General features: G+C 56.3%; 1 protein-coding gene across 1 annotated transcript; it reads left to right on the top strand.

Annotated features, from left to right (window-relative positions):
- Positions 1-454: 454 nt before the first annotated feature.
- Positions 455-26,151, top strand: LOC106548588 (zonadhesin). Its single transcript, XM_087724999.1, has 23 exons — positions 455-703; positions 2,130-2,310; positions 2,951-3,059; positions 4,031-4,119; positions 4,497-4,673; positions 5,685-5,887; positions 11,821-11,962; positions 12,752-13,002; positions 13,782-13,952; positions 14,961-15,088; positions 15,322-15,590; positions 16,408-16,622; positions 16,795-16,939; positions 17,804-18,054; positions 18,894-19,023; positions 19,496-19,664; positions 19,967-20,146; positions 20,447-20,577; positions 20,818-21,017; positions 22,087-22,225; positions 22,929-23,060; positions 24,050-24,175; positions 26,023-26,151. The coding sequence occupies exons 1-23, from the start codon at positions 521-523 to the stop codon at positions 26,124-26,126; spliced, it is 3,825 nt and encodes a 1,274-aa protein (XP_087581125.1). The 5' UTR covers positions 455-520; the 3' UTR covers positions 26,127-26,151.

Here is a 26,151-nt window from a genome sequence, read left to right as displayed (position 1 = left end):
CAGCAATCCGTTAGAACTGAAGAAGCTTCTCGGATGGGAAGGGAAAGGCTTTCAAGGAAAAAGACCAAGAGGTCTTTTGGGGCGGGTGGGGGGGAAGCACCTTTGGGACAACCTGCACGATGGAGGCTCTGCATAGGCGTTTCGCTTGGGGCACCTTGGCTGCTTTGGGAAGGGACCCTTGCTGAGCCGAGGTGGCGCAGTGGTTAAATGCAGCACTGCAGGCTACTTCAGCTGACTGCAGTTCTGCAGTTCGGCTGTTCAAACCTCACCGGCTCAGGGTTGACTCAGCCTTCCATCCTTCCGAGGTGGGTAAAATGAGGACCCGGATTGTTGTTGGGGGGCGATATGCTGACTCTGTAAACCGCTTAGAGAGGGCTGAAAGCCCCATGAAGCGGTATATAAGTCTAACTGCTATTGCTATTGCTATTTCTTTTGTCCCCCCCCTCCCCCAGCCCCCTCAATCTGCACTGCCTCAGGAGACCCCCATTACACCACCTTCGACGGGCAGGTCCACCACTTCATGGGCAACTGCACCTACACCTTGGCCAAAGCCTGCTCCAATTCCACCCGTGGCCTGGAGGCCTTTGACGTCTCCACCACCAATGAGCACCGGGGCTCCAACCGGGCCGTGTCTTACGTCCACTCAGTGCACGTGGCCGTCCACGGGAGCCAAGTGTCCCTGCTGAAGAACAGGAAAGTGAACGTAAGGGGACCCTCCTTCTGGGGGCTCCTGGGTGGGATCGGGGTACCCCAAAGCCCATCACTAAGGCCGGCTGCAGGCACTGCTTCTTCCGCGTGGCGTGGAGACGTTCACTCCAGAAAATAGCAAGAGGGGCCTGTGCAGGCAAAGGATGCGTCCCTCTTTACGCTCTTCAGGAACAGAGGGGTACATGATAGTTGTACATAGGAGGGATCCCTGGGTGCTTTCTGGACTTGGTTCTTGCTGCCGTTTCATGGCCCAACTAGGGAGCATCATCAGTGCTAGAAGGGAAAGGGGTTTAGGGGGAGGAGGAAGAGGAGGAGGAAGAGGAGGAGGAGGAAAAGAAGGAGGAAGAGGAGGAGGAGAAAGAAGAGGAGGAGGAAGAGGAGGAGGAAGACTGTGGGGTCCTTGGGGCTCTCTGAGCTTGACTGTTTTCCTGCAGACGTTTCATGGCCCAACTAGGGAACATCATCAGTGCTAGAAGGGGGTAGGATGGTTAATTTTTTTAGCTCCGCTGTTGTGTGTTTTCATTCTATACTACAGGCAGTCCTTGTCTTACAGCCATCCACATAGTGAATGTTCAAAGTTACAACGGCACTGGAAAAAGTGACTTAGGGCCAATTTTCACACTTATGACCATTGCAGCATCCCCGGGGTCATCTGATCAAAACTGAAAGGCTTGGCAGCTGACCCATATTTATGACGGATTACGTGATCCCCTTTTGCAACCACCCGACTAGCAGAGTCCATGGGGAAGCCAGACTCACTTAACAACCTATTCCTGACTTAACCACCGCAGCGATTCACTTGAGAACTGGGGCAGAGAAAGGTCGTAAAATGGGCAAAAGTCACTTAACCATTGTCTGGCTTAGCAAGAGAGATATTGGGCTCGGCTGTGGCCCTTCCTGGAGGGCTGCCTGCCTGCCTGCCTGCCTGCCTGCCTGCCTGCCTGCGTTTTGCAAGCTGCCCGTGTCACAGAAGGCTGTTTTTAACCTCCATCCCGCAGAGAGACACAGTCAGAAGGCTGGATGGGATTCTGGTTGGAAGGAAGAAGGAAGGGAAGTTTTTTAGCCTAACTCAGTGGTTCCCAAACTTGGCAACTTTAAGACTTGTGGACTTCAACTCCCAGAATTCTCCAGCCAGCTCTGCTGGCTGGAGAATTCTGGGAGTTGAAGTCCACAAGTCTTAAAGTTGCCAAGTTTGGGAACCACTGGCCTACCTCATTCTTAGAAAACAAGGAGGAGGGAATAGCCTCCATCCAGTTGCTTGGCCTGAGCCCAGAGGGGGAAGGAAAGGAAAGACGCAGCCGTGTGCTGGGGAGGGCCTGGGCTTTTAGGGTAGGGGGCTCCTTCCCACCTGGGGAAGAGCAGCGAGGAGCCTCCCTCGTTGAGGCTGGCAGGAGGTGACTCTTTTGGGAAATCTTCCCCAGGTCAACGGCACTCGGAGGAACCTGCCCGTCTACATCGGAGGCAACAAGATAGTGGTGCGCTTGAGTGGCAGCTACGTCATCCTGATAACCGACTTTGGCCTGAGTGTCCGCTTTGATGGCAACCATTACGTGGAGGTGGCCATGCCGGCCGAATACCAGGGGCTGCTCTGCGGCCTGTGTGGTGAGAGATGGGAGCACAGGGGTGAAGCCCAGCAGGTTCTGACAGGTTCTGAAGATCCGGTAGCGGGACCGGCAAATGCCCCCTCCGGCTGGCCCCCGAGTGGGGAGGGAATGGGGGTTTCACAGTATCCTTCCCCTAAGCCACACCCACCAAGCCACGCCCACAGAAAACAGGAGTGAAAAAAAATGAATTTCCCCACTGCATGGGAGGGACCTTCTATGGACAAGAGTGGGCAACTCTTGAAGGACGATAAGGGTTGGAATCAGCAGGAGCAAAGATCGGGGCTCAGAATAACAGAGGTAGAGTTGGAAGGGACCTTGGAGGTCTTCTAGACCAACCCCCTGCTCAAGCAGGAGACTCTGTACCATTCCAGCCAAGTGGCCGTCCAGTCTCTTCTTCAAAACCTCCAGTGATGGAGAACCCACGGCTTCTGGAGGGAAGTCATTTCACTCGGAATTAATTGTCCTCCCTGTTAGGAGATTCCTCCTCTCTCCTGGATGAGTTTCGGTTTCTGGCCCTGCAGCTCTTTGGTGCCCGGGCGAGGGTGGGAGCCTCCCTTTCAAACAGAAGGCTTAAGCGTTGATCAGGTAAAGAAATGGGGCGCCAGAAATAAGCGTTTCCTCTTTCCCTCCCTCCAAAGGTAATTTCAATGGGAATCCGGGCGATGACAACCTCAAGCCGGATGGAGAACCTGCGGGAGACTCAACTCAACTCGGAAACAGTTGGCTTGTCCCAGACAACAGTAGCATGTATGTTCTGCTGGCTTAGACTGAGCTGAGTCTCAGGCTCCCCAAATCAAGAAAAGCATATTGCGGTTCTTCCAAGGAAAGGTCTTGTTTGTTCCTTGCCTAAAGACAGATTCTTGCCAAAGTAAAGCCAGCAAACCACCCTTCTAAAGCAAAAGCTCTGGGAATGGTTAGGGAGGAGCCATCTTCATCCTCTTTCTCCCACACAAACTGTGGGAATTGAGCTGTCTTTGTTCCTCCCCTCCCTCCCTCCCTCCTCCTGGGAATATATTCCATCTCACAGAGGCACATTTAGTGGAGGGGATGGCCCAAAGAACTCCAGGGATGGGAGTCTCTTAGCGCTACAAGTATCTTCCCCTTAGGTGGAGCTCCTAATATTCAAAGGCTTCCAAGGGGTCCCTGAGCCTGGTTGCACTGAGGGTGCTGCAGTGGTTAAAGGGCAGCAATGCAGGCAAACTCTGCCCACTGCCAGGAGTTTGATCCTGACCGGCTCAAGGTTGCCTCAGCCTTCCTGCTTTCCAAGGTGGCTCAAATGAAGGCCCACCTCAAGGCTGAGCCTTGTAAACCGCTTAGAGACGGCTGTAAAGCCCTGTGAAGCAGCATATAAGTCTTAGGTGCCGTTGCTATGGTGCACAGAGCCTGCACTGATGATGTTCCCTACTTTGGGCAATGAAATACCTGCAAGAAAATAATTCAGCTCAGAGACCACCAAGGACCCCTCATTTCAACTCCGAGCTATGAATATTCTCCTTTATTATTTACTGCCTTACTTACTCCCTCCCCAACCCTCATAGTTGTTGGGCTAGGCGAAGGGATTTCCAGATGAAGGACCCTCCAGGGGTCGAAAGGGGCTTCCCATCATGCCTCTTCATCTTTCGTGGGAGGGGGGGCCTACTCAGGGTTCCTCCCTCCCCATAAGGAGGAGACCCTAATGGGATCGTCCTGAGCCCCCTCTCCCCTCTGGCCTTTGGCAGATGTTCCAGCCCAGCAGAATTATGTGACCCAAAGCTGGAAGAGGAAATTCAGAGGAATTCTGCTTGCCGCCTGATCGCAGATCCAACAGGTAAAGCTCCCTGGTGGGGCAGCAGAATGGCTCCCCAGTGGAACTGCTGCCTCTCTCGTTCTGAGCTCACACTCGCTGCCCTCAGAAGTGCGAGTCGGACGTGTTCAGATGGAGGGCAGAGAGCTGTTTCATTTGCAAGGCAGCACACTGGACCGGCCCCTTGAGCAGGGCTAATGCTTGGGGGCAGAAGCTTTGCAATGGGGCCCAGGCTGAGACAAAGGCACAGGTGAGCCGCGCCCCATGTCTGCTTGCCAATCCTCACGCTCTCTCCCCTGGGCAAGGGGTCCTGCCTTTGTCTGTTCAGCAAAAGGGATGCCCCACCACCACCCCTGGGAGGGCCTGGGGCGGCCATGCTGACTGCTTCCCCTTCTGCCCAGGGCCCTTCGGGCAGTGCCATGCTCTGGTCGACCCCGCCCGTTTCCTGGAGAACTGCATTTATGACGTCTGCCTCACTCAAGGACAGCAGACCTCCGTGTGCCACGGGCTGCAAGCCTACGCGGCCTCCTGCGCCAACGCTGGGCTGTGCGTGGAATGGCGGAACTCCACCCTCTGTCGTAAGTGCTGCGCTTGGGGACAGGGGGAGGGGAAGCTGGGCAGGGAGGCGTCCGAGGAGACCCGGGACTGGCTCAGGAGAACCAGAGGACTAGATTTGGACAGCCAGGTGGCTGCGAGGGAGGGAGCCCAAAGAGCAACTCTCCTTCCTTCCTTCTCTTCCTTTCTCTTCCTTTCTCTTCCTTTCTTTCCTTTATTTCTCTCCCTCTCTTCCACTCTTCTTTCATGACTTTTCCTGCCTTCCTTCTTTTCTTTCCTCCCTCCCTCCTTCCTTTTATGTCCTCTCCTTGCTTCTTTTCTTCTTCCTTCCTTCCTTCCCTTCCATCCATCCTGTGGATGGATAATTTATTCATTTACGTCTTGTACACAATGGACAAGACAGAAGCATGGGGAACAAGCAGGAGTTTTGAGTGTAGAAGACCCCCCTGGTTGTAGGGTTCTGCCCCCACCCCCACCCCGAGAGAGGAACTTGATATTGTCCTGTAGCCGGGGGGGGGGGCTTCTGAAGTGAGATTCCGGACCCTCACAGCCTCCAGGGCCAGAGGCAGGACTTCCACGCCATGCCACCTGCCCTCGCACCCGGGACCTCTATCCCTGGGTGTCAGCAATGTGTGGATAACAGCCCTCTCCCAACTGGGGGCCATCTCCCCCAGTGGCTTCATGTGAGCTGCGAAAGAGAAGGGGCTGAGTCTTGGGGCACCCCGATGGCCCAACCTCCCCCCTCTTCCCCCTCCGACTGGGTGAAGCTGCTCTCAGTTTCCCTTTGGCTGTTCGTCCTCCTCTTTATCTTTTCCTCATCCTCCTCTTCCTCTTCTTCTTTTTCCCACTCACTGCATCCTTCTCCTCCTCCCTTCTCCTCCTCCTCCTTTCTCCTCTCCTGGGCAACAGTCCCGCTCAGCACCCTCCTCAATCACGTGCCCCCCCCAACTAGAACCGAGGGGGGCCTGTGTGAAAGGCTGTGCTGGTGTGAGAGAGAGAGACCCCTCCCGTGACTGAGGCTTCTTCCCTTCCAGCCGTCTCCTGCCCCGTCAACAGCCACTACAGCAGCTGCGGGACTTCCTGTCCTTCCAGCTGTGTGAAGCCCCCAGGGCTCCCCCCGTGCAGCCCCCTCCCCACGGACGGCTGCTTCTGCGACGAAGGCTTCGTCCTGAGTGGAGACACCTGTGTCCCCGAGGCCGACTGCGGCTGTGTGGATGGCCAGGGAAACTACTACCAGGTGGGTTTTCCTCCTCTGGGGTTGGGAGGCAGGGGGGACCCGGAGTGGCCTGGCTTCCTTGGCTGCAGACCTTCACAGCAAAGGGACCATACTCCATACCAGGCGAAGTATTAGGACCGATTTGTAAATCCTTAGTAAGGCCTCACCTGGAATACAGAATCCAGTTTTGGAATCCTGCATCCGGGTCACAAAACTGCAAAAAAGCGGTGGAGACGTTGGAAAAAGGGATGAGAAGAGCGGCTAAGATGGAGACTAAAACACGGGAAGAACAGGTGCAGGATTTGAATCTGGCCAGTCTAGGGAAAAGGAGAGGGGGGGGACACAGCAGCATCCCAGTATTTGAGGGGCTGTCACAATGACAATGAGTGGGTATATCAGTGTTTCTCAACCTTGGCAACTTGAAGATGTCTGGACTTCAACTCCCAGAATTCCCCAGCCAGCATTCGCTGGCTGGGGAATTCTGGGAGTTGAAGTCCGGACATCTTCAAGTTGCTAAGGTTGAGAAACACTGGGGTATATATAAGGGTAAATGGAGAGGTTCCCCTCACACCTGCCTGCTAGTCGTTCCTGACTCTAGGGGGCTCACCTCCGTTTCAAAGCCGAAGAGCCAGCGCTGCCCGAAGACGTCTCTGTGGTCATGTGGCTGGCATGACTAAAGGCGCACGGAACGCTGTTCCCTTCCCACTGGGTGTATACAGCCCACTCTCAAAAAATGTGTAGTACTTCAAGTGTACGTTGGGAATGCAAACCCATCATTTGTGTTGGGCCTGTGACAAAACAAAGAAATAAACATTGGAGTAGGATTCACCTCTTAATGCAAAATATTCTTCAAGTGGATATAAAAATAAAACTAGGGACTTTCCTTTTGGGCTTATTGGAGAAAGAACTGGGGGGGGGGAACGGGAACTTCGATGCTATGTACGTATGCTGGGAGCAGCAAGAAGACTTTGGTTGTGAGCCACCCTGAGTCCCCTCCGGGGAATAGGGCGGCATAGAAATATAATAAACTCAAACTCAAACTCTATGCCAAGCCATGGAGGATGCTTCCATTCCCCCAATGGACGAAGGGCTGCAGAGCCCCATGGAATTAGCAGAGATGGCTCAAGTGACGGCTTTGGTGAAAGGGAAGCACACAGTGTTTAGAATTTAGAATTTTTTATTTAGAATTTTATTAGAATTTGTAGGCCGCCCTTTTCCCTGAGGGGACTCAGGGCGGCTCACACAAAAACTGGGAAAGGGGAATACAGACAGTAGGACAAAACATGTAATAAAATAGCAAACAACAAACACTCATCATTCGGGCGGGTAACTATCCTATCCCCAGGCCTGACGGGCGAGCCAGTTCTTCAAGGCTATGCGGAAGGCCTGGACGGTGGAGAGGGTACGAATCTCCACGGGGAGCTCGTTCCAAAGGGTCGGGGCTACTGCTGAGAAGGCCCTCCTCCTTGTAGTTGCCAGCCGACACTGGCTGGCCGATGGAATACGGAGGAGGCCTAATCTATGAGATCTTATCGGTCGTAGGGATGTAATTGGCAGAAGGCGGTCTCTCAAGTATCCAGATCCACTGCCATGTAGGGCTTTATGGGTGATTAATAGCACCTTGAAGCGCATCCGGAGATCAACAGGTAGCCAGCGCAGCTCGCGGAGGATAGGTGTTATGCGGGTGAATCGGGGTGCACCCGCAATCACTCGCGCGGCTGCATTCTGCACTAGCTGAAGTCGCCGGATGCTCCTCAAGGGCAGCCCCATGTAGAGCACATTGCAGTATTCCAGCCTAGAGGTCACAAGGGCCCGAGTGACTGTTGTGAGAGCCTCCCGATTCAGGTAGGGTCGCAACTGGCGCACCAGGCGAACCTGGGCGAATGCCCCCCTGGTCACAGCCGTTAAGTGGTGGTCAAATGACAGCTGTGGATCCAGGAGGACTCCCAAGTTGCGAACCCTCTCTGAGGGGTATAAAATTTGACCCCCCAGCCTGAGTGGTGGAATAATAGCCAAATCTTTGGGAGGGAAACACAATAGCCACTCGGTCTTTTCTGGGTTGAGCACAAGCTTGTTCACCCTCATCCAGTCCATAACGGCCTCAAGACCCCGGCTCATCACGTCAACCGCTTCATTGATTTGGCACGGGGCGGACAGATACAATTGAGTATCGTCCGCATATTGATGGTATCTAATCCCGTGCCTGCGGATGATCTCTCCCAGCGGTTTCATGTAGATGTTGAATAGTAGGGGGGATAAGACCGAACCCTGAGGCACCCCATAATTTAGGGGCCTAGGGGACGATCTCTGCCCCCCCACTAACACCGACTGCGACCTGTCCGAGAGGTAGGAGGAGAACCACCGTAACACGGTGCCTCCCACTCCCACCTCCCGCAGTCGTCGCAGAAGGATACCATGGTCGATGGTATCGAAAGCCGCTGAGAGGTCAAGGAGGACCAGGATGGAGGAACGTCCTTCATCTCTGGCTCTCCAGAGATCATCCATCAATGCGACCAAAGCGGTTTCTGTGCTGTAACCGGGCCTGAAGCCTGACTGGAAGGGGTCTAGGTAGTTTGCTTCCTCCAAGGACCGTTGGAGCTGGAAGGCCACCACCTTCTCAACAACCTTCCCCAGGAAGGGAAGGTTGGAGACTGGACGATAGCTATTAAGAACAGCTGGATCCAAGGATGGTTTCTTCAGGAGGGGTCTCACCACCGCCGCTTTCAGTGCGGCGGGGAAGTTCCCCTCCCGAAGGGAGGCGGTCACAACCGCCTGGATCCAGCCTCGTGTCACCTCACTGCAGTTAGTAACCAGCCATGAGGGACACGGATCCAGAACGCAGGTGGAAGTACTTACAGCTCTCATGGCCTTGTCCACATCCCCGGGGGTAACGTCTTGAAACTCAACCCAGAGCTGTTCTACTTGGTCCCCCTGCGCCTCGGCTGGAACTGCGGGGGTGGAGTCCAAGTCCGACCGAAACCGAGCAATTTTGTCCGCTAAGAATTGGGCATATTCTTCAGCTCTGCCCTGCAAGGGTTCCCCCGCCTCCCTTTTGTTCAATAGGGAGCGGGTTATCCTAAACAGGGCGGCTGGGCGGGACTCAGCGGATGCTACCAGGGTGGCTATGTGCGATCTTTTTGCTGCCCTAAGTGCCCTGGTGTATTCCCTGGTGCAGGTGGTTACCATTGCCCGGTTCGATTCGGACTTATCGGACCTCCAACGGTGCTCTAGGCATCTCCTCCGGCGCTTCATCTCCCGGAGTTCCTCGGTGAACCAAGGGGGTCTCCGGGATCCGCCGCCTCGGAGGAGCCGCAGTGGCGCAATCCGGTCGAGGGCCTCCGACGCTGCCGAGTGCCACGCAGCAGCCAGAGTCTCCACCGGATTGTGGGCGAAAGAGTCAGGAATAACCCCAAGCTCTGTCTGGAACCTTACTGGCTCCATAAGACGCCTGGGGCGGAACCACCTGGTCGGTTCCTCCTCCCTACAGTGGGGGTTTGGCCTCCGGAAGTCGAGCCTCAGTAGGCAATGGTCTGACCACGACAGGGGTATGATGTCACTCCCCCTCAGACCAAGATCACAAATCCACTGCTCCGAGAGAAATACGAGGTCAAGCATGTGTCCCGCTGAATGGGTTGGGCCCCGAATTACTTGGGTCAAGCCCATGGCTGTCATGGAAGCCATGAACTCCTGCGCCCCATCAGAGTTTTCACCGAGCGACGGCAAATTAAAGTCCCCCAGGACCATCAACCTAGGGAACTCAATTGCCAGCTCGGCTACCGACTCGAGGAGCGAGGGGAGGGCTGCTGCAACGCTGTTGGGAGGCAGGTACGTTAGCAGCAGACCCACTTGACCCTTGAGGTCCAACTTTAACAGCAAAGACTCACACCCGACAATCTCCGGAGCAGGGACCCTACGAGGAACTAACGACTCTCGGATAACAGCGGCCACACCCCCACCCCTTCCCTGGGCTCTCGGCTGATGCAGCACCTGAAATCCTTCTGGGCACAGCTCTACAAGGGGGACTCCTCCCTCTGGGCCCAGCCAGGTCTCAGTAATACATGCCAGGTCTGCCCTCTCGTCTAAAATTAAGTCCCGGACGAGAGGAGCTTTATGTACAACAGACCTGGCATTTAGCGACAACAGCCTGAGACCAGGGTCCTGACTACTTGCGCCATCTGGTCTTGGAGTGGGACTCCTAGGGCCGGAAGGAGGGATCTCTGTAATGTAGCGAACCCTCCTTCCCCGGTAATGGCCTGCCCTAAAGTCCCCGCCGTATCTGCCCCTCCCTGTTACGACCGCAATACCCCGACCCTCTCCCGTGTCTCTGGTCCCCTCAACCACCCCCGTGGCCCCCGCAACTCCCGGCAGGTCCTCCGAATCACGCATACTCATACACTCCCCCAAACAGTCCCCACGTAAGAAGTTAAAAACACAAAATTACAACAATATGATCATAAAAAAGTGGGACATTCATCCATCTCAAGCGTACCTCAAGCATAACCCATACAAAGACAGAAGAAAAAGGTGAAAGAAAAGAAAGAAATTATAAATTGCGCATAAAAATTGATTGGTTTAAAGTGCGAATAGTTCTGGGAAGGTCCAAAAAAAGTCCAAGATGGTTAAGGCAAGCAGAGGGCCTTCTATGTACTGTAAGTACCCCCGCTCGGCCAGTAGTGGCGCTATCTGTGGCCGCAGGTCCAAGGCGGCATCAGGCAACAATGGCCGTGGCAGATGAAAGTGTAGATAAAAGAGCAGATGAAGATATACTCCAAAAGGTCCAAAAGCCGCATTCCAAAAGGAGTCTAGTCCCACCCAACAAAAGGCCCTGCAATGGCAATGGCAACGGCCCAGTGGGGGGGAGAATGCACCAACAGGGGAGGCCAAGCCGAGGGGAGAGGAAGGGGGATGCAGTAGCAGCAGATGAAGACAGCCTCCCATTCTCTCCCAGTGCTGTTCCAGGCTAACCGCCTTCTCCCTGGGGCACTGAATAATCCAATGCAAGTCCACAGCAACCAAACACACAGACGAGAAAGAAAGTAGCATAAAGGGGGGGGAGAGATTTTTCTCAGCCAGCAAGTGGAGGAGAGTCAAGGCTCTCTCAGGTCAGCCGGGTCCCAACGAACCTCCAACGATAGTTATCCAACGCCTCTAACCGAGTTGGGTCGCGATGCCTTCCAAGCGGCACCCGGGCGGAGTCTTTAAAGGCCGCTCTGAATCAGCTGGGCCGCGGCGTCTTCCGGGCGCCCCCGAACGGCGTCAGCGTCTTTCGCAAAAAGGCAGCCTCGGGGGGCAAAATCTCACCACTCCGCTGCCAGCACCAAACTCTCCGCAAGATCGCTCTTGCCCTGATCTCTCTTCAGCCTCCGAATGGCAACCGGGTGGTGTCTCTGAGCGCCTCACTAATCAGCTGAGCCGCGGCGTCTTCCGGGCACCTCCGAGCGGCGTCGGCGTTTTTTGTAAAAGGCAGCCTTGGAGAGCAAAATCTCTCCAGTCCACTGCCAACACCAGACCCTCCGAGAAATCGCTCGCGCCCTGGTCTCTCTCACGCTCGATTTCTAGGAGCAATTTCTCCTTCTTTTGGCTATTTTTCCAGTGTGGACGCCGGAGCGAAAAGCCCGGCAGCCATGTTCCTTCGCACATGCGCATACAGTGTTGCTTCTACTCGGAAACCCCTTCTGGACTTTGTGCTCGAGGGGGGCCTAAAGCACAGGAATGCCTTTTCGGAGCCAATCTTCAGAAATGGCCTAGGCGGCACAGGCTCCGGAGCTCAGGCAATCAGAGATGGACTCCAGGGGGCAAGGAAAGCCAGCAGAGATGGGAGGGGCTGAGCCAGTGGGAAGGGGGGGGAGGGCTGCAGCCATCAACATCCTAGGAGGGAGGGAGGGAGGAGGGGCCATTTTTTGAGGGTCTCGGTGACTTTCCAACCTACCCTTTTCTCCTCTTCTTCTTGGCAGCTGGGGGAGAATTGGTTCACTGATGAGTCCTGCCAAAATCGATGCACCTGCGGGCACAACAAGATCACATGCACCCCATGGCAATGTGGTGTGCAGGAGAATTGCGCTGTTCAGGATGGAGTACTGGGTTGTTACACCAAGGGTAAGTTCAGCATGTCGGACTGGCATATGTTTCATGACGGGCAGGATGGAGAATTAACAGAACCGCCAACGAAATCAGCCTGCCTGGCACTTCAAGGGCACCGAGGAGATCTTCTAATACCACAAAGCAATTCCTTAGAAACGTCAGAGACAGGCGTGGTTTGGTCGACCACACACTGAGAGAGGAAAACGAGAGAGATGAATTGGATAACAGAACGGCAGAACAGGAAGGGACCTTGGAAGTCTTCTAGTCCGACCCCCCTGCTGAAGCCAATCTTCTTGATTCGTTCCCATTCAGTTCCCTGTCTTGCTTTCTGACACTTTGGAGAATAGCTTGACTCCCTCTTCTTTGGGGCAGCCCCTGAGACATTGGAAGAGTGCTATCATGTCTCCCCTGGTCCTTCTTTTCATCAGAGTAGACTGTTCCTGCAACCGTTCTTCCTATGTTTTGGCCCCCAGTCCCCTAATCTTCTTTCTTGCTCTTCTCTGCACTTTCTATGAATCTCAACATCTCTTATATATCGTGGCGACCAAAACTGGATGCCGTATCCCAAGTGTGGCCTTTCCAAGGCCTTATAAAGTGGTATTTACCCTTCAGGTGAACTTGATTCCGTCCCTCTGTTAATGGAACCTGGGATTGTGCTGGGTTTTTGTGGCAGCACCCAGTCCTTTGCCCAGGTTCGCCTAGTGCACCAATTGCGACCCTATCTGGCTCCTATTTAAGTGATTGCCAAGAGAACCTGAAACTCTGCCCCCCTTAAGCTTACCAAAGTCTCTCTGCGTCCTGCAGGCCGGGCATCGTGCCACGTGGTGGGCGATCCCCATTATTACACCTTTGACAAAGTGATGCACACCTTCCTGGGCACCTGCCTGTACACCCTGGTCACTGCTTGCGATGCCCGGAGCCTCTGCACAGTCACCCCCTTCAACGTCACGGGGAAAAACGAAGACCGGGGCTTACGAGGAGCCACCTACCTCCGGGAGGTCCACGTGGACGTCTACGACCTGCGGATCACTCTCCAGAAGGACAAGAAGATCCTGGTACAAAGGGGGGCTGGGTGGCTTCGGGTCTTCTGAGCTCCGTCACCAGTTACTTTTGATCAAGCTTCAGTTTAGGGTAGGGGTGTCCAGCCGTGGCAGCTTTAAGACTGGTGGACTTCAACTCCCAGAATTCCCCAGCCAGCTATGCTGGGAGTTGAGGTCCACCAGTCTTAAAACTGCCACGGTTGGACCCCCCTGGTTTAGGGGTTGATTAGTTCTCTATTTATAGCCATGGCTGGTTTGATTTTCCAGGGTTATCCAATCCTTTGGGAAGAGCCCAGTACAGGTAGTCCTCGACTTACAACCACAATTCAGCCCAACATTTCCGCTGCTAAGCGAGACATTTGTTAAGCGCGCTTTGCCCCATTTTATAACCTTTCTTGCCCTCGTTCAGTGAATCCTTGCGGTTGTTAAGTTAGTGACACGGTTGTTAAGTGAATCTTGACTTTGCTTGTCGGAAGGTCGCAAAAGGGGATCACATGACCCCAAGACCCTACAACCGTCATAGGTATGAACCCGTTGCCAAGCGTCTGAATTTTGATCAAGTGACCCTGGGGATGCTGCAAAAGTTGTAAGCGTGAAAAATGGCCATACATCACTTTTTTCAGTGCCGTTGTAACTTTAGTCACTAAATGGATGGTTGTAAGTCGAGGACTGCCAGGAGTTGCCTGGCTCTCCCAGTGAGGAAGCGAGGAAGACCCCCGGGTGCCTGGGGTGGCCCTGGGGGTGCCTTCTGCTTCCCTCCCAGGGCTGACTCACAACCTTTCGCCCCTCCGCAGCTGAACAAGGAGAGGGCCTACAGCCCCGTGGAGAGCCGCTCCCAGAGAAACTCGGTGACCGTCTCCAACGTGGGCAACTACATGGTGGTGGAAACGGACTTTGGGCTGATGGTGAAATACGATGGGAATCAGTACTTGGAGATCAGCCTGCCCAGCTCCTACTTCTCCCAGGTGAGTCCCGGGTGGAAGGGGATCCATCCAGGTGACACGTTGCCTTTGGAGAGCAAAGATCAGCCGCAGCTCTGCTGGAGGTTGGAGGTCTTCCCCAGACACACCGTGTCATCCTCAGGACCTTCTCAACCCGCCATCCCTGCCCCAGAAGCAGCTGGTCGAGGACTTCTAGGGAATTCCCAAACAAGGATCCATCCGTTGCCCATCTTCCAACCGATGGCCATTCAGAGACCGCGGCTTGAGATTAAGGAATCCCACTGGGGATATCACCGCTAGAAGCTCTCTGGTCCTCTGTGGATGGGGGGAAGCCCAGACCCAAGAGCAGAGACCCAGGGGCACCTTTGCCCCCTGGACCCTCCTGGGTTTCTTTCTCTGAAATAATTTCACTTCTCACCCAAGAAGCTTCTTCAACTCCATTTTTTATTCAGCAAAGGAAAATTACAAACTTGAACCAACAGAAGGAAAAAACTAAAACTAAACTAAAATAATAATAATAATATATGATAATTTAAAAAAAATAAGATAATCTGTACTCAGAGTGTGCCTCCCACCAATGAAGCCCCCACTTTAAATACACTCAGCTTCTTGGGCATCCACTGGCTCAGAGGATGGGTTGGCACAAAGTGTTTGACTGAGGTCAAGCTATGCCCTTGTGCCCGTGGCAGGGAGTCTCTGTCGCCCAGGGTTGAGCTGTGGGGTCCCTCGTGCTCTCTGTGCTGGGTGGTTTCCTTGCAGACTTTTCATGACCCAACTAAGGAACATCATCAGTGCTGGAAGGGAGGGAAGGAAGAGGAGGACTGTGGGATCCTTAGTGCTGTCTGAGCTGGATTGTTGTTGTTTTGCAGACGTTTCATGACCCAACTAGGTAGCATCATCAGAGTTCTATCTAGTTGAGTAATGAAGCATCCCGTTGCACCAGGCGATGGAAACATGGCCCTGCTGTTTATTGGGGTTCGTATTTTGAATTTGCCCCCCAGCGACTCACCTGAACCTCCCTCTTCTCCCCAGGTGCGTGGCCTCTGTGGGAACTACAACGGCCAAAAGGAGGATGAGCTGCTGATGCCCAACGGCTCCCAGGCCAAGAACGTCACTCAGTTTGGGAACAGCTGGAAGGTGGACGATCCTGAAGACTCAAGGTGTGTGGTCCCCACTTGCTATCCCTCCCTCCCTCCCTCCCTCCCTTCCTTCCTTCCTTCCTTCCTTTCCATTCTACATCAGAGGCATCTGACGCCAACTCATAATTGTAAGTCGGTTGTGAAACGTTTGGCTGGAGGGGCCCCCCCTTTCCCTTCAGCTCCAGAGGCGCCTGGTCCGCTTCCTCCCTGCTCCCCCAGCCAACACCCCCTCCCCACGCCTGCCTTCCTTGCAGCTGCCTGCCAGACACCCGCCCAGAGCTGGGGCCCCCTTGTGCCCCGGGCGACCTGCCCTCCGTGGAAGAGCAGTGCCAGGTCCTGCGATCCGGAGCCTTCGTGCCCTGCCACCCGCTGGTGCAGCCAGACCTCTTCATCCAGACCTGCGTCTACGACATGTGCAAGTACGACGGGATGCACGCCACCCTCTGTGCCGTGGTGCAAGCCTACGTGGACACCTGCCAGGCCAAGGGGGTGGCCATCCAGTGGAGGAACAGCACTTTCTGCCGTAAGCAGCCGGGGAGGCCGATCCCGGGGGGGGGGGGGGGAGGCCAGGGAGGAAGCGCCGAGGCGGAAGAGGAAAGGTGGGCAAAGGTGGGCAGGAGAAGGAATGGCTCCCCCACTCCGGACTTTCTGGAATGGTCCTAAGAGCGAGTCCTGCCAGGCGTCCTGGGGACCCAATGGGGGAGCTTCATGCTGGAGCTGGTGGGTTAAGTAAGAGTCACCCCACCTTCCCTCGACTTACGACAGTTTGTTTAGTGACCGTTCAAAGTTACACTTAGCACTGAAAAACGTGAGTTGTGACCATTTTTCACACTTTACGACCGTTGCAGCATCCCCAGGGTCATGTGGTCAAAATTCAGACACTTGGCAGCTGACTCATATTTATGACGGTGGCAGTGCCCCGGGGTCACATGATCCCCTTTAGTGACCTGATCAGCAAAACCAACGGGGAAGCCAGATTCACTCAACAGCCGTGGCAAGAGATGTTGCAAAATGGGCCAAAACTCACTTAAGAACTGTCCCGCTTAGCAACGGAGGTTTGGGGCTCCATCCTCTCTGTCTGGAACGCATGAGGCCTCCTGCTTGAGAAGTGGACTAGAAGACCTCCAAGGTCCCTTCCGGCTCTATTCTCGCCATTCCTTGTGGTCATAAGTCCAGGGCTTCCTTGTGGGGTGCATGTTGGTCTTGGGGGGTTGAAATGTTTTTGGGCCTGTGAGCCCCCCAGAGTCGCTTTGAAGCGAGATGGGCAGCAAATGCATTTTGCAATCGAGAACCAACAATGGCTAATTGGCTGCCCCCCCCCTCCCTCTCCCTCCCTCCAGCCCTGCCCTGCCCCCCCAACAGCTTCTACTCCCCCTGTGCCCCTCCCTGCCCGCCCACCTGCAGCAACATCTACGCGGGGGAGCTGTGTGAGAAGCCCCCGGGGGGGCAGTGCCTGGAAGGCTGCGTTTGCCACCAGGGCTTCGTGCTCAGCGACGACCAGTGTGTGCCCCTCAGCCAGTGCGGCTGCCAGGACAAGGACGGCCGGTACCACAAGGTAAGCGGGGGGGCTCCTGCCTGCAGGGGATCGGAGCCCCCAATCTCTGCCCCCAGCTGTCTGGCCTTGGGGGGGGGTCAGCCACGGTGGTGAGCAGCAGCCCCACAAGGCTGCGGAAGGGGCCTCCCCCCGTGGCCCTGAACTAACCCCCAGGCCCCCCTCCCTTTGGCAGATCGGGGAGAGCTGGCTGACCCCCCACTGCAGCCAAAAGTGCCGCTGTCGCAAAGGGGGGGCCATCAAGTGCCAGGACTTCGGCTGTGAGCCTGGGGAGGTCTGTGATACCAAGAAAGACGGGAAGCTGCACTGCAAACCCACAGGTGGGGCTCAGGGGTGCCAGCCGTGGGGGGGCAGGGGGGGAGGAGCTGGGCAGAAGGAGACCCCCACCCCTTGAGGCAGCCCCGTCTGATAAGGGCGGCCCTAACCCCCACTCCCCCCCTCCCCCCCCAGCCTTTAGGGGCTCAGCTGGGAAAACCCCAGGAGAATATCTCTAGCTCAGGCTTGAAATTGAGGGGTCCTGGGTGCTCTCCAAGCTTCCTGTTTTGTACTCAGTGGCACTGATGATATTACCCAGTTGGGTAATGAAATGTCTACCAAAAACATCACCCAACTCCTCCTCCTCCTCCTCCTCCTCCTCCTCCTCCTCCTCCTCCTCCTCCTCCTCCTCCTCCTCCTCCTCCTCCTCCTCCTCCTCCCTTCTATCCCTGATGCTGTAACCTAATGCCTGCAAGAAAGCCACCCAGCTCAGACCCCAAGGACCCCGCAGTTTCCTCCTCCCCTTTCCTCCTCCCCCTCCTCCTCCTCCTTCTCCTCCACCTCCTCCTCCTCTTCTTCTTCTCCTCTTCCTCCCCCTCCTCCTCCTCCTCCTCCTCCTCTCTGGAAGCCCAGCCCTCTTCTATCCCTGATGCTTTAATGCAAGAAAGCCACCCAGCTCAGAGAGCCCCAAGGAGCCCCCAACCCAGGCGTGGTCCAGGTGGCATCTGGAGGAGGGTCTTCAGCCCCGTCCACCCCACGGAGTCCTTGGCCCCCAAGAGCAGCCCGGGCTGGGTGGGTCTTTCCCACTGAGCAGCCGCTAGGAAAGAGAAGCCCCCGGCCCAGCTGGTCCCATTGGGGAAGCCTCCGCCGGGAGACGCCCGGGATGCTGCAGAAGCCGCTGGCTGATCTCGCTTCCTCCCCTCCTCCAGGGTTCGGCAACTGCCTGGTCACGGGGGACCCGCATTACCTGACCTTCGACGGCCTCCTGCACCACTTCCAGGGGCTGCACACCTACGTGCTGGCCCAGACCCGGCCCGATGCTTCCGAACGCCTGGAGCCCTTGAGCATCGAAGGGACCAACCGGCTGGTGGCCGGCTCCGGCCAGCCCTCCGTGCTGAAGGAGATGCGCATCCGCGTCTACAACCACACGGTGCTCTTCCGGCAGAGGAGGAAGCTGGTGGTAAGGGCCCTCCCGGCAGCCCTGCGCCCACCCTGAGCCTGGAAGGCCTCCGAAGCCCCCTCCCCAGCTTCAGCTCTGCGGGGCCCCTGAGCCAGGGAAGGGGCCGTGGGCATGGAAGGGTGGCCCCTGGGCTCACTGAAGCCCTCCTGCTGTGGGTGCCAGACTCCCCCCCCCAGGGCATCCCCAGAAAAGGGCCCCCTCCCCCCACTGGCAGAAAGGGGGAAATGCAGGTAGTCCTTGACTTACAGCCATCCATTTAGTGACCATTCAACGATAGAACAGCACTGAAAAAGTCACTTATGATCACGTTTCACACTTACGACTGTTGCGCCATTCCCCATGGTCACAGGATCAAAATTCAGACGCTTGGCAACTGGCTCGTATTTACAACGGTCGTAGTATCCTGGGACCACGTGATCCCCTTATACCCCCCTCGGACAAGCCAGGTCAAGGGGGAGCCAGATTCCCTTAACAACGCAACAGCTGCAGTGATTCACTTAACAACTGTGGCAAGAAAGGTCGTAAGGTGAAGCGAAAGAAAAAGCTTTGCTGGCTGGAGGATTCTGGGAGTCCGCCGGGCTTCACGTTGCCAAGGTTGGAGAGCCCTGCGCTAAGTGGCTCCTGCCTGTGAACGGGGTGAATCGCATTGTGACCATTTGAAGTTACAAGGGCACTGGGAAAAGTGATTTGTGACCATTTTTCACACTTATGACCATTGAAGCGCCTCTGTGGCCACATGATCGAGATTGGCACCTGGCATGTACTTATGGCGGTCGCTGAGTCCTAACGTGGCCTTTGGAGAACAGGGGTCATGCTGCCATCTCCCCTCCCCCCCCCAGGTGGACGGAGTGGCCACTGAGCCCCCGGCGCGACCTCACGAGGGGCTTCGCATCCAGCAGAGCGGGAGGCAGATTTTCCTGGAGTCCGACTTTGGCCTCTCGGTCAGCTTTGACGGCCTGGAGAATTCAGGTGAAGCAGCTGTGGGGGCTTGGGGGGGAGGGGGGAGAGGAGGGGGCAGACCAAGGACCCTCCGGAGCTCCCCTGGGGTTCTGCCTTGGGGGAAATCATCTCTGCAGAAGAACGGGTGCAGGAATCGGGTTTGGGCAGTCGAGAGAGAGAAGGAGGACCAGTGGAGACACGTTGGCAGTCTTCCAGTATTTGAGGGGCTGCCCCAGGAAAGAGGGGGGGGGTCCGCCTGTTCTCCAAAGCCCCAGAGGGCAGGACGAAAAGCGACAGATGGAAACTCATCAGAGAGAGAAGCAACTGGGATGAAGGAGGAATTTCCTAGCAGTGAGGACTATTAACCAGTGGAACCGCTTGCCACAAGAAGTTATGGGAGGGAGGGAGGCTTTTAAGAACAGCGTGAGGTCTCCTGGGCTGGACTAGAAGACCTCCATGGTCCCTCCCAACCCTCTTACCCTGTGATTCCTCCCCTGGCCAGGCATCCTGCTGCCCAACAGCTATAAAAGGAGCCTGGAGGGCCTCTGTGGCAACTTTGATGGGAGGTTCAAGAACGACTTTGCCAAGCCAGATGGCACCCTGGTCAAGGACGTCCAGACCTTCGGGGAGAGCTGGAGAGTCCCCGTCCAGAGAGGCTCCTCCCGCCTGAGGTAGGGGCTCCTGGGAGCAGCCATCGCCACTTCTGACGGGCAGGCTGAGTCCTCTCCAGGACCACCAGAGCCCCCTCCCACCACCAGCAGCACCCCCTTCCCTGAAGAGGACAGCCCACACGATCCCAGGCGCTGTGAATGGACAGCAGCCTCAGAACTGACCCGCATGGGCCCCGCCAACGGAGACACAAACCTCTGTCTGTCCTGCAGTGGAATCCTAGAATCCACTTAGAAGGGTACTAGAGGCCATGTAGTCTCTTTCCCTTCCTCCAAGGGATCCTGCAAAGCCTTTTCCCTTCCAGGCGAAACCGCATGGCCGAAGAACCCCCGGAGGAGGCTGAGCTGGACGTGGGATTTTCACCCCTTTGCTCCGAAGAGGACATCAAGGTGTTCAGTGGCAGCTCCGCCTGTGGCATCCTGGCAGACCCCAAGGGCCCCTTCCGAGGCTGCTTGGCCCACCAGGACCCCGACCCCTTCCTGCAGTGAGTGCGGCTTTCTTCTCCACCCCACCCCCCCATCGCCCCCCCTGTGGGGCCAGGAGGGATCAGGGGGGGTCTGCATAACTTCTTAGCTCCCGCCTATGCCCTTCCTGGGAGGCTCCGCCTTCGCCCACTTCCTGCCACCAGACATTCCGAGCTTCTCTGCCCCTTTGCCCTCCCTCCCTCTCCTCCGGGGCTGTAGCCCCCTTCTTCACCTGCCCTGCAGAGGCCCCTCCCTCCCTGTGCAGTGCTGGCCCACTGACCCTCCCCCATGCCGACCTCCTGCTTCTCCTCCTGCTGCAGGAGCTGCGTGTTTGACATGTGCAGAGAAGCCAACCGGAGCGCCCGTCTGTGCCCCATCCTGGAGCAGTATGCCAAGGGCTGCCAGAGCAAGAGCCTCTCGGTGGCCGACTGGAGGGCAGCCAGCGGCTGCGGTGAGAAGCAGCCTCCTTCTTCGGGGTGGGGGGGCATCTCAGGAGGGTGGCCTGGCCTGGCACCCCCTTGGGCAGGGGAGCCAGTGGGGTCACTGCCCCAACCCTCCCAGGGCGCTGACGGGCACCACCAGGCTCTGCCCCATGGCATCCTCGTGGGACAGAGGGAGGGGGCTGCCCAGGGTGGGAGGAGGGATAGGCTCTGGCCCAGACCCACGCAAGGCTTCTCTTCTCCGCCCACAGCCGTCCAGTGCCAGCCCCACAGCCGCTACAACCCCTGCATGTCAGCCTGTCCCCCGTCGTGCTCCGACCTGGCGGCCCCCGCCAGCTGCAGTTCCCCCTGCCTGGAAGGCTGCGAGTGCGAGTCTGGCTACGTCCTCAGCGGCTTTGACTGCGTGCCCTTCCGGGACTGCGGCTGCAGCTTCCTGGGCAAATACTATAAGGTACGGGGCCCACTCCTGCCTCCCCCCCACCCCATCACCCTCTTTGAGGGTCCCCACTCCCAGGTCCTCCAGCTGCAGCAGAGAATCTCTTCCAGTAAGGGGGCTCTCTCTCTCCCCCCTCCCCCCTCCCCCGGGGCTCCTTCGGGCCCCACCCCTCAACTAAGGAAGGGCAGAAGGAAGCTTTCCAGCTTAGGGTCCCTCAAAATCCAAGGCATGGATGTGAAACTCTCAGGCACATGGGTCCCCGGTGCTTGATCCATAAATGGGGAGCGGAGTGGCTCACGTGGGGAGGATGCTGGGCTGGAGGTTGGCAAGGCCATGTTTGAGACCCAAGTGCTGCCACAGGGCGGGGTGAGCTCCTGTGCTTTGCTCCAGCTCTGGGGGAGACATTAAAGGGACCCCCAAATGGGCAAAAACAATCCCAGGCAACAATGACATCGGCAGCGAATCCTTTCAGCCCGGAAGCCCCTTTTGACACCAGTCAGCATCGTCTGCATCCTCTTCTAACGACCCCGCAATCCCTTGCGGGGTGAAGTCTGGGCGGCTGAATGGAGCCAGCAGAGTATTTTAATGGCCGGATGCCCTTCCTGTCGCCAATGCGGAGTTTTCTTCAGCAGATTTATTCTCATTGTGCCCAGAGAGAGAAATATCTGCCTCTATCTAGGATCAAACTCACAACCTCCTGATGGTGAGGCAAGAGCTCTGTCTCTTGGCCACCGCAACACTCCTGCTTTCAACACCAGCACAATCCATAAATACCTACATCAAGTGTCCCCCCCCCCACGTACTAAGCAAAATCACCCGCAGTTTCTACTCGTTGTTCTGAAAAGCTATGCAGAATCTTGAGCCAAAGCAGACCTTTAGGGGGGGGAGACCCTCCCTCGCAATTGTGGAGAGGAGAGGGGGCTCTCCTCATCATTCTATAAGCACCCCAAGTCCGCCTAGGTGAAATTGGCCCTCGGCCCCACTGCTCACCCGTGGGCTGGGAAAGCTGAGGAGCTGGTCCAGTGGGGCCTTTTCCTCCTCTGGGGAGCCCCCGTCCATCTCCTGCCCCCCCTTTCTTGACCAGGTGGGGGACCGCTTTATGGCCGATGACTGCAGCCAAGACTGCGTCTGCAGGGACAGTTCCAGCCTCGACTGCAAGGCCACCGGCTGCCCCCAGGACTTCCACTGCCGCATCTTCAACTTCACCCGCGGCTGCTATCAGGGTGAGTCTTCCCGGGGGAGCGGGGTGGGGGGGTGGGGGAATACTGTTGAGCTGCAGGAGGGCCCTGTGTGTGCGGCGCAGCGGTTAGAATGCGGCATTGCAGGCAAACTCGGCCACTCTGCCCAAGGGTTCAATCCTGACCGGCTCAAGGTTGACTCATTGGCCTTCCATCTTAGTAGCCATAGCAGTTAGACTTATATCCCGCTTCATAGGGCTCTCAGCCCTCTCTAAGCGGTTTACAGAGTCAGCATTTTGCCCCCAACAACAATCCGGATCCTCATTTTACCCACGTTGGAAGGATGAAAATGCCATGAAATTTCCATGAAATGAGGAGCCAGATTGTTGGGGGGCCAAGAGGCTGACTCTTTAAGCTGCTTAGAGGGGGCTGGAAATCCCTGCCGAGCGGTGTCAAAGTCTAAATCAGAGGTGGGTTGCGGCCGGTTTTCGGCCTGGATCGGCCAAATTGGTCATAGCTGCAGCAGGAGGCTCTGCCCACTCGCCCGGACACCTCTGTGCATGCGCGGGAGCATCGCCAAACTGGTAGTAAGTTATCAACGCACCTCCGGTCTAAATGCCTTGTGTCCTGAAGGGGCACCAGCCCCTTGTGGCCTTTGTCACCCCACCCAGATGGAGGGGCTGGGGGGCTGCCACAGCCAGGAGGGCTGCCCCTTTCCGAGCCCCCGTGTTCCTCCTTTCCTCCACAGCTGACCCCTGCGAGCCCAACTCCTGTGCCAACAATGGGACCTGTGTGCTGGACGACAGCCCAGATACCTTCCACTGTGAATGTCTGGAGAATTACGAAGGGTTACTCTGCGAGACACGGGTCACGCCAGAAGGTAAACACACACACAGACACACACAGACACACCATCCATGGGTTTAATCAGTGTGTCCCACAAGCTGCTTTGGGTCCCTCTTGCCCATCCCAGAGATTGTTTCCACTCCAGAGAAGAGAACCATCAGACCCCCATGTTGGAGCCGTCCTATGTGGGGCTGGCTGTTCTCTTGGTGCCCCCAAAGAGAGGAGGGGTAACTGCACAGGAGTCTATAAATGAGGGGTGCCGGGGGGTCCCTGAGCTTGGTTGTTTTCTTGCAGGCATCACGATACCCAAACTAGGTAACATCATCAGTGTAAGAGGGTGAAAGCAAACCTCCCTCCCTTCCAGCACTGATGATGTTGCCTAGTTGGGTCATGAAACCCACCAAACTCAGAGAGCCCCGAGGACCCTCATTTCAACCTTGAGCTACAAGGGTTCTCTCTCATTGGAGTCTATAAAACAGCTTCCCAGCCTGCCCTCCAGGCAATCTCAGATCTCCTGGGGGGCTTCCAAGAAACACCCAGCCCTCTCCTAAGGCAGGGACACCCCCCCCCCGGCCCTTAGCAAGCGTTCTCCTCCCTCTAGGGCTGGGAAACAGGTGGAGGTGGTCAAATTAACCCATTTTCTGGGCTGGTTCATTACACCAGTGTTTCTCAACCTTGGCAACTTGAAGATGTCCGGACTTCAACTCCCAGAATCCCCCAGCCAGCATGCTGGCTGGGGGATTCTGGGAGTTGAAGTCCGGACATCTTCAAGTTGCCAAGGTTGAGAAACACTGCATTACACCACCACCACCCCCAACATAAACCACAGTTTGCCCAAAAGCCGCATGTTGCCCAGAGCAGTCGAGCTTCGCAGATCCATGAAGCCCAACGGTGTTGCCCCCGAACTGCCAGTCCTCGCCCTGGTGGCCACCATCACCCCAGAGGGAGGGCTGGGGGCTGCCACAGCCAGGAGGGCTGCCCATTTCCAAAGACCCCCACTCTCCCTTCTCCTTCCCTGTGCAGCCGACCCCTGCCAGCCGAATCCTTGCCTGAATAACGGGATCTGCATGCGGCACAACAGCTCCGCGGTCTTCCACTGTGAATGCCTGGAGGAATTCGAAGGGGAGCTCTGCGAGGAGCCACCAGGAGGTAAAGTCCTTCCCCGGAGCCCCTCTCCCAACCCCTGGATGGTGGGTCCCCAGGGGGCTCCGGGGGGGGTCAGTTCGGCTCCCAGCTGAGAGCCCCCAGCCCTGCATTTCCAAACGGTCCTGCCTGGTGCGCTCCAAGGGGAAGCGGGCGGGTGATGCTTGGGGCATTTATTTATTTAGGATTTAGGATTAGGATTTATTTCATTTATATGCCACCCTTTTCCCCGAAGGGGACTCAGGGCGGCTCACAACTCAATCAGGGAAAGGAGGTACAAACGGGGGATAAAAAGACAAACAAACAATACACAATTTAAAAGCACACAACAACCATACCATTCGAGAAGGGGGGACAAAAACTCTTTAGCCCCAGGCCTGTCGGAACAGCCAGGTTTTAAGGGCTTTGCGGAAGGGTGCTGGAGGGTGGTGAGGGTTCGAATCTCCACGGGGAGTTCGTTCCAGAGGGTCGGAGCAGCCACAGAGAAGGCTCTCCTCCGGGTAGTCGCCAGTCGACACTAGCCGGCGGATGGAATTCGGAGGAGGCCTCGTCTGTGGGATCTAATCGGTCTAGTGGAGGTAATTGGCAGCAGGCGGTCTCTCAAGTACCCAGGTCCAATACCATTTAGCGTATGGCATATCATATCTGACTTGCAATATATACAGTTAGTCCTCAATTTACAGAAAGTTCATTTAGTGACCATTCAAAGTCAGAATTGCACCAGGAAAGTGACGTATGGCCATTTTCCACCCTTACAACAGCTGCCCCTCCCCCGGGGTCACACAATCAAAACTCAGAGGTTGGCAATTGGTTGAGGATTATGACTGTTGCAGCATCCCAGGGTCACCGGGGGGGGGGGGGGGCTTTTCTGAACTTCCAACAAAGTCCATTGGGGAAGCCAGATTCACTGAACGACCGTGTCACAAACACATGTGGTGATTCACTTAACAGCTGTGGCACGAAAAGTTGTAAAATGGGACAACGCTCTCTTAAATGTTTCCTTAGCCACGGAAATTCCGGGCTCAGTTAAAGCCGTAAGTTGAGGACTTCCTCTATTTGCATTCCACGGAAGTGAAAGAGGCAGAGAAATATGAACATTAGAGAGACCGAGGTCCAAACCCAGTTCAGTTCAGTTCAGTTCAGTTCAGTTTATTGTATTTATATGCTGCCCTTTTCCCCGAAGGGGACTCAGGGCAGCTCACAATTCAAACCAGGGAAGGGGGATACAGACAAGAAGTTTAAAAAACAAAACGTAATAATGCATAATTTAAAACACACAACAGTCATACCATTCGAGGAGGGGGGGCAGAAGCTTTTTAGCCCCAGGCCTGTCGGAACAGCCAGGTTTTGAGGGCTTTGCGGAAGGCCTGGAGGGTGGTGAGGGTTCGAATCTCCACGGGGAGCTCATTCCAGAGGGTCGGAGCAGCCACAGAGAAGGCCCTCCTCCGGGTAGTTGCCAGTCGACACTGGCCGGCGGATGGAATTCGGAGGAGGCCTAGTCTGTGGGATCTAATCGGTCTGGTGGAGGTGATTGGCAGCAGGCGGTCTCTCAAGTACCCAGGTCCAATACCATGAAGGGCTTTATAAGTGACGACTAGCGCCAATAGCCAGGCCGTCTAACCACCGAAGGGCAGCATCCTTTACGGGATAAAAATCAGGCACTGGGCGGTGTCTGCCCGAGGGCCCCGGTGAGAGAATCTATCCGTTCTCTGCGTTCGCCCAGCCAAAGTTAGGCCTATCCAATATTCTCTTTGCCCGGAGCAGCCGGCTTTGCGCGCTGTGGGAACGGAGCCCCGTGGAGCGCAAAGCCGTCGGCCCGAGCTCCGCCGACCGCCCCCTTCTCTCTCCCCAAGGGGATCCGCGGCTCCCCCTCTACATCGCGCTGGGCGTGGCGGCGGGCGTTGTCCTGCTGGCCGTGGTCGTCTCCGTGCTGGTCTGCTCGTGCAGGCGCAGGTGAGTCGCTCCGGGGCGGTCGGGGAGGG

This window comes from Thamnophis sirtalis, unplaced genomic scaffold, assembly GCF_051295495.1.
Source record: "Thamnophis sirtalis isolate CommonGarterSnake01/CBP01778 unplaced genomic scaffold, rThaSir2_p1.2 scaffold_11, whole genome shotgun sequence".
Classification (NCBI taxonomy): Eukaryota; Metazoa; Chordata; class Lepidosauria; order Squamata; family Natricidae; genus Thamnophis; species Thamnophis sirtalis.
The sequence above is the reverse complement of the archived record's forward strand: the minus strand, read 5'-3'. Positions and strand labels throughout refer to the sequence as shown.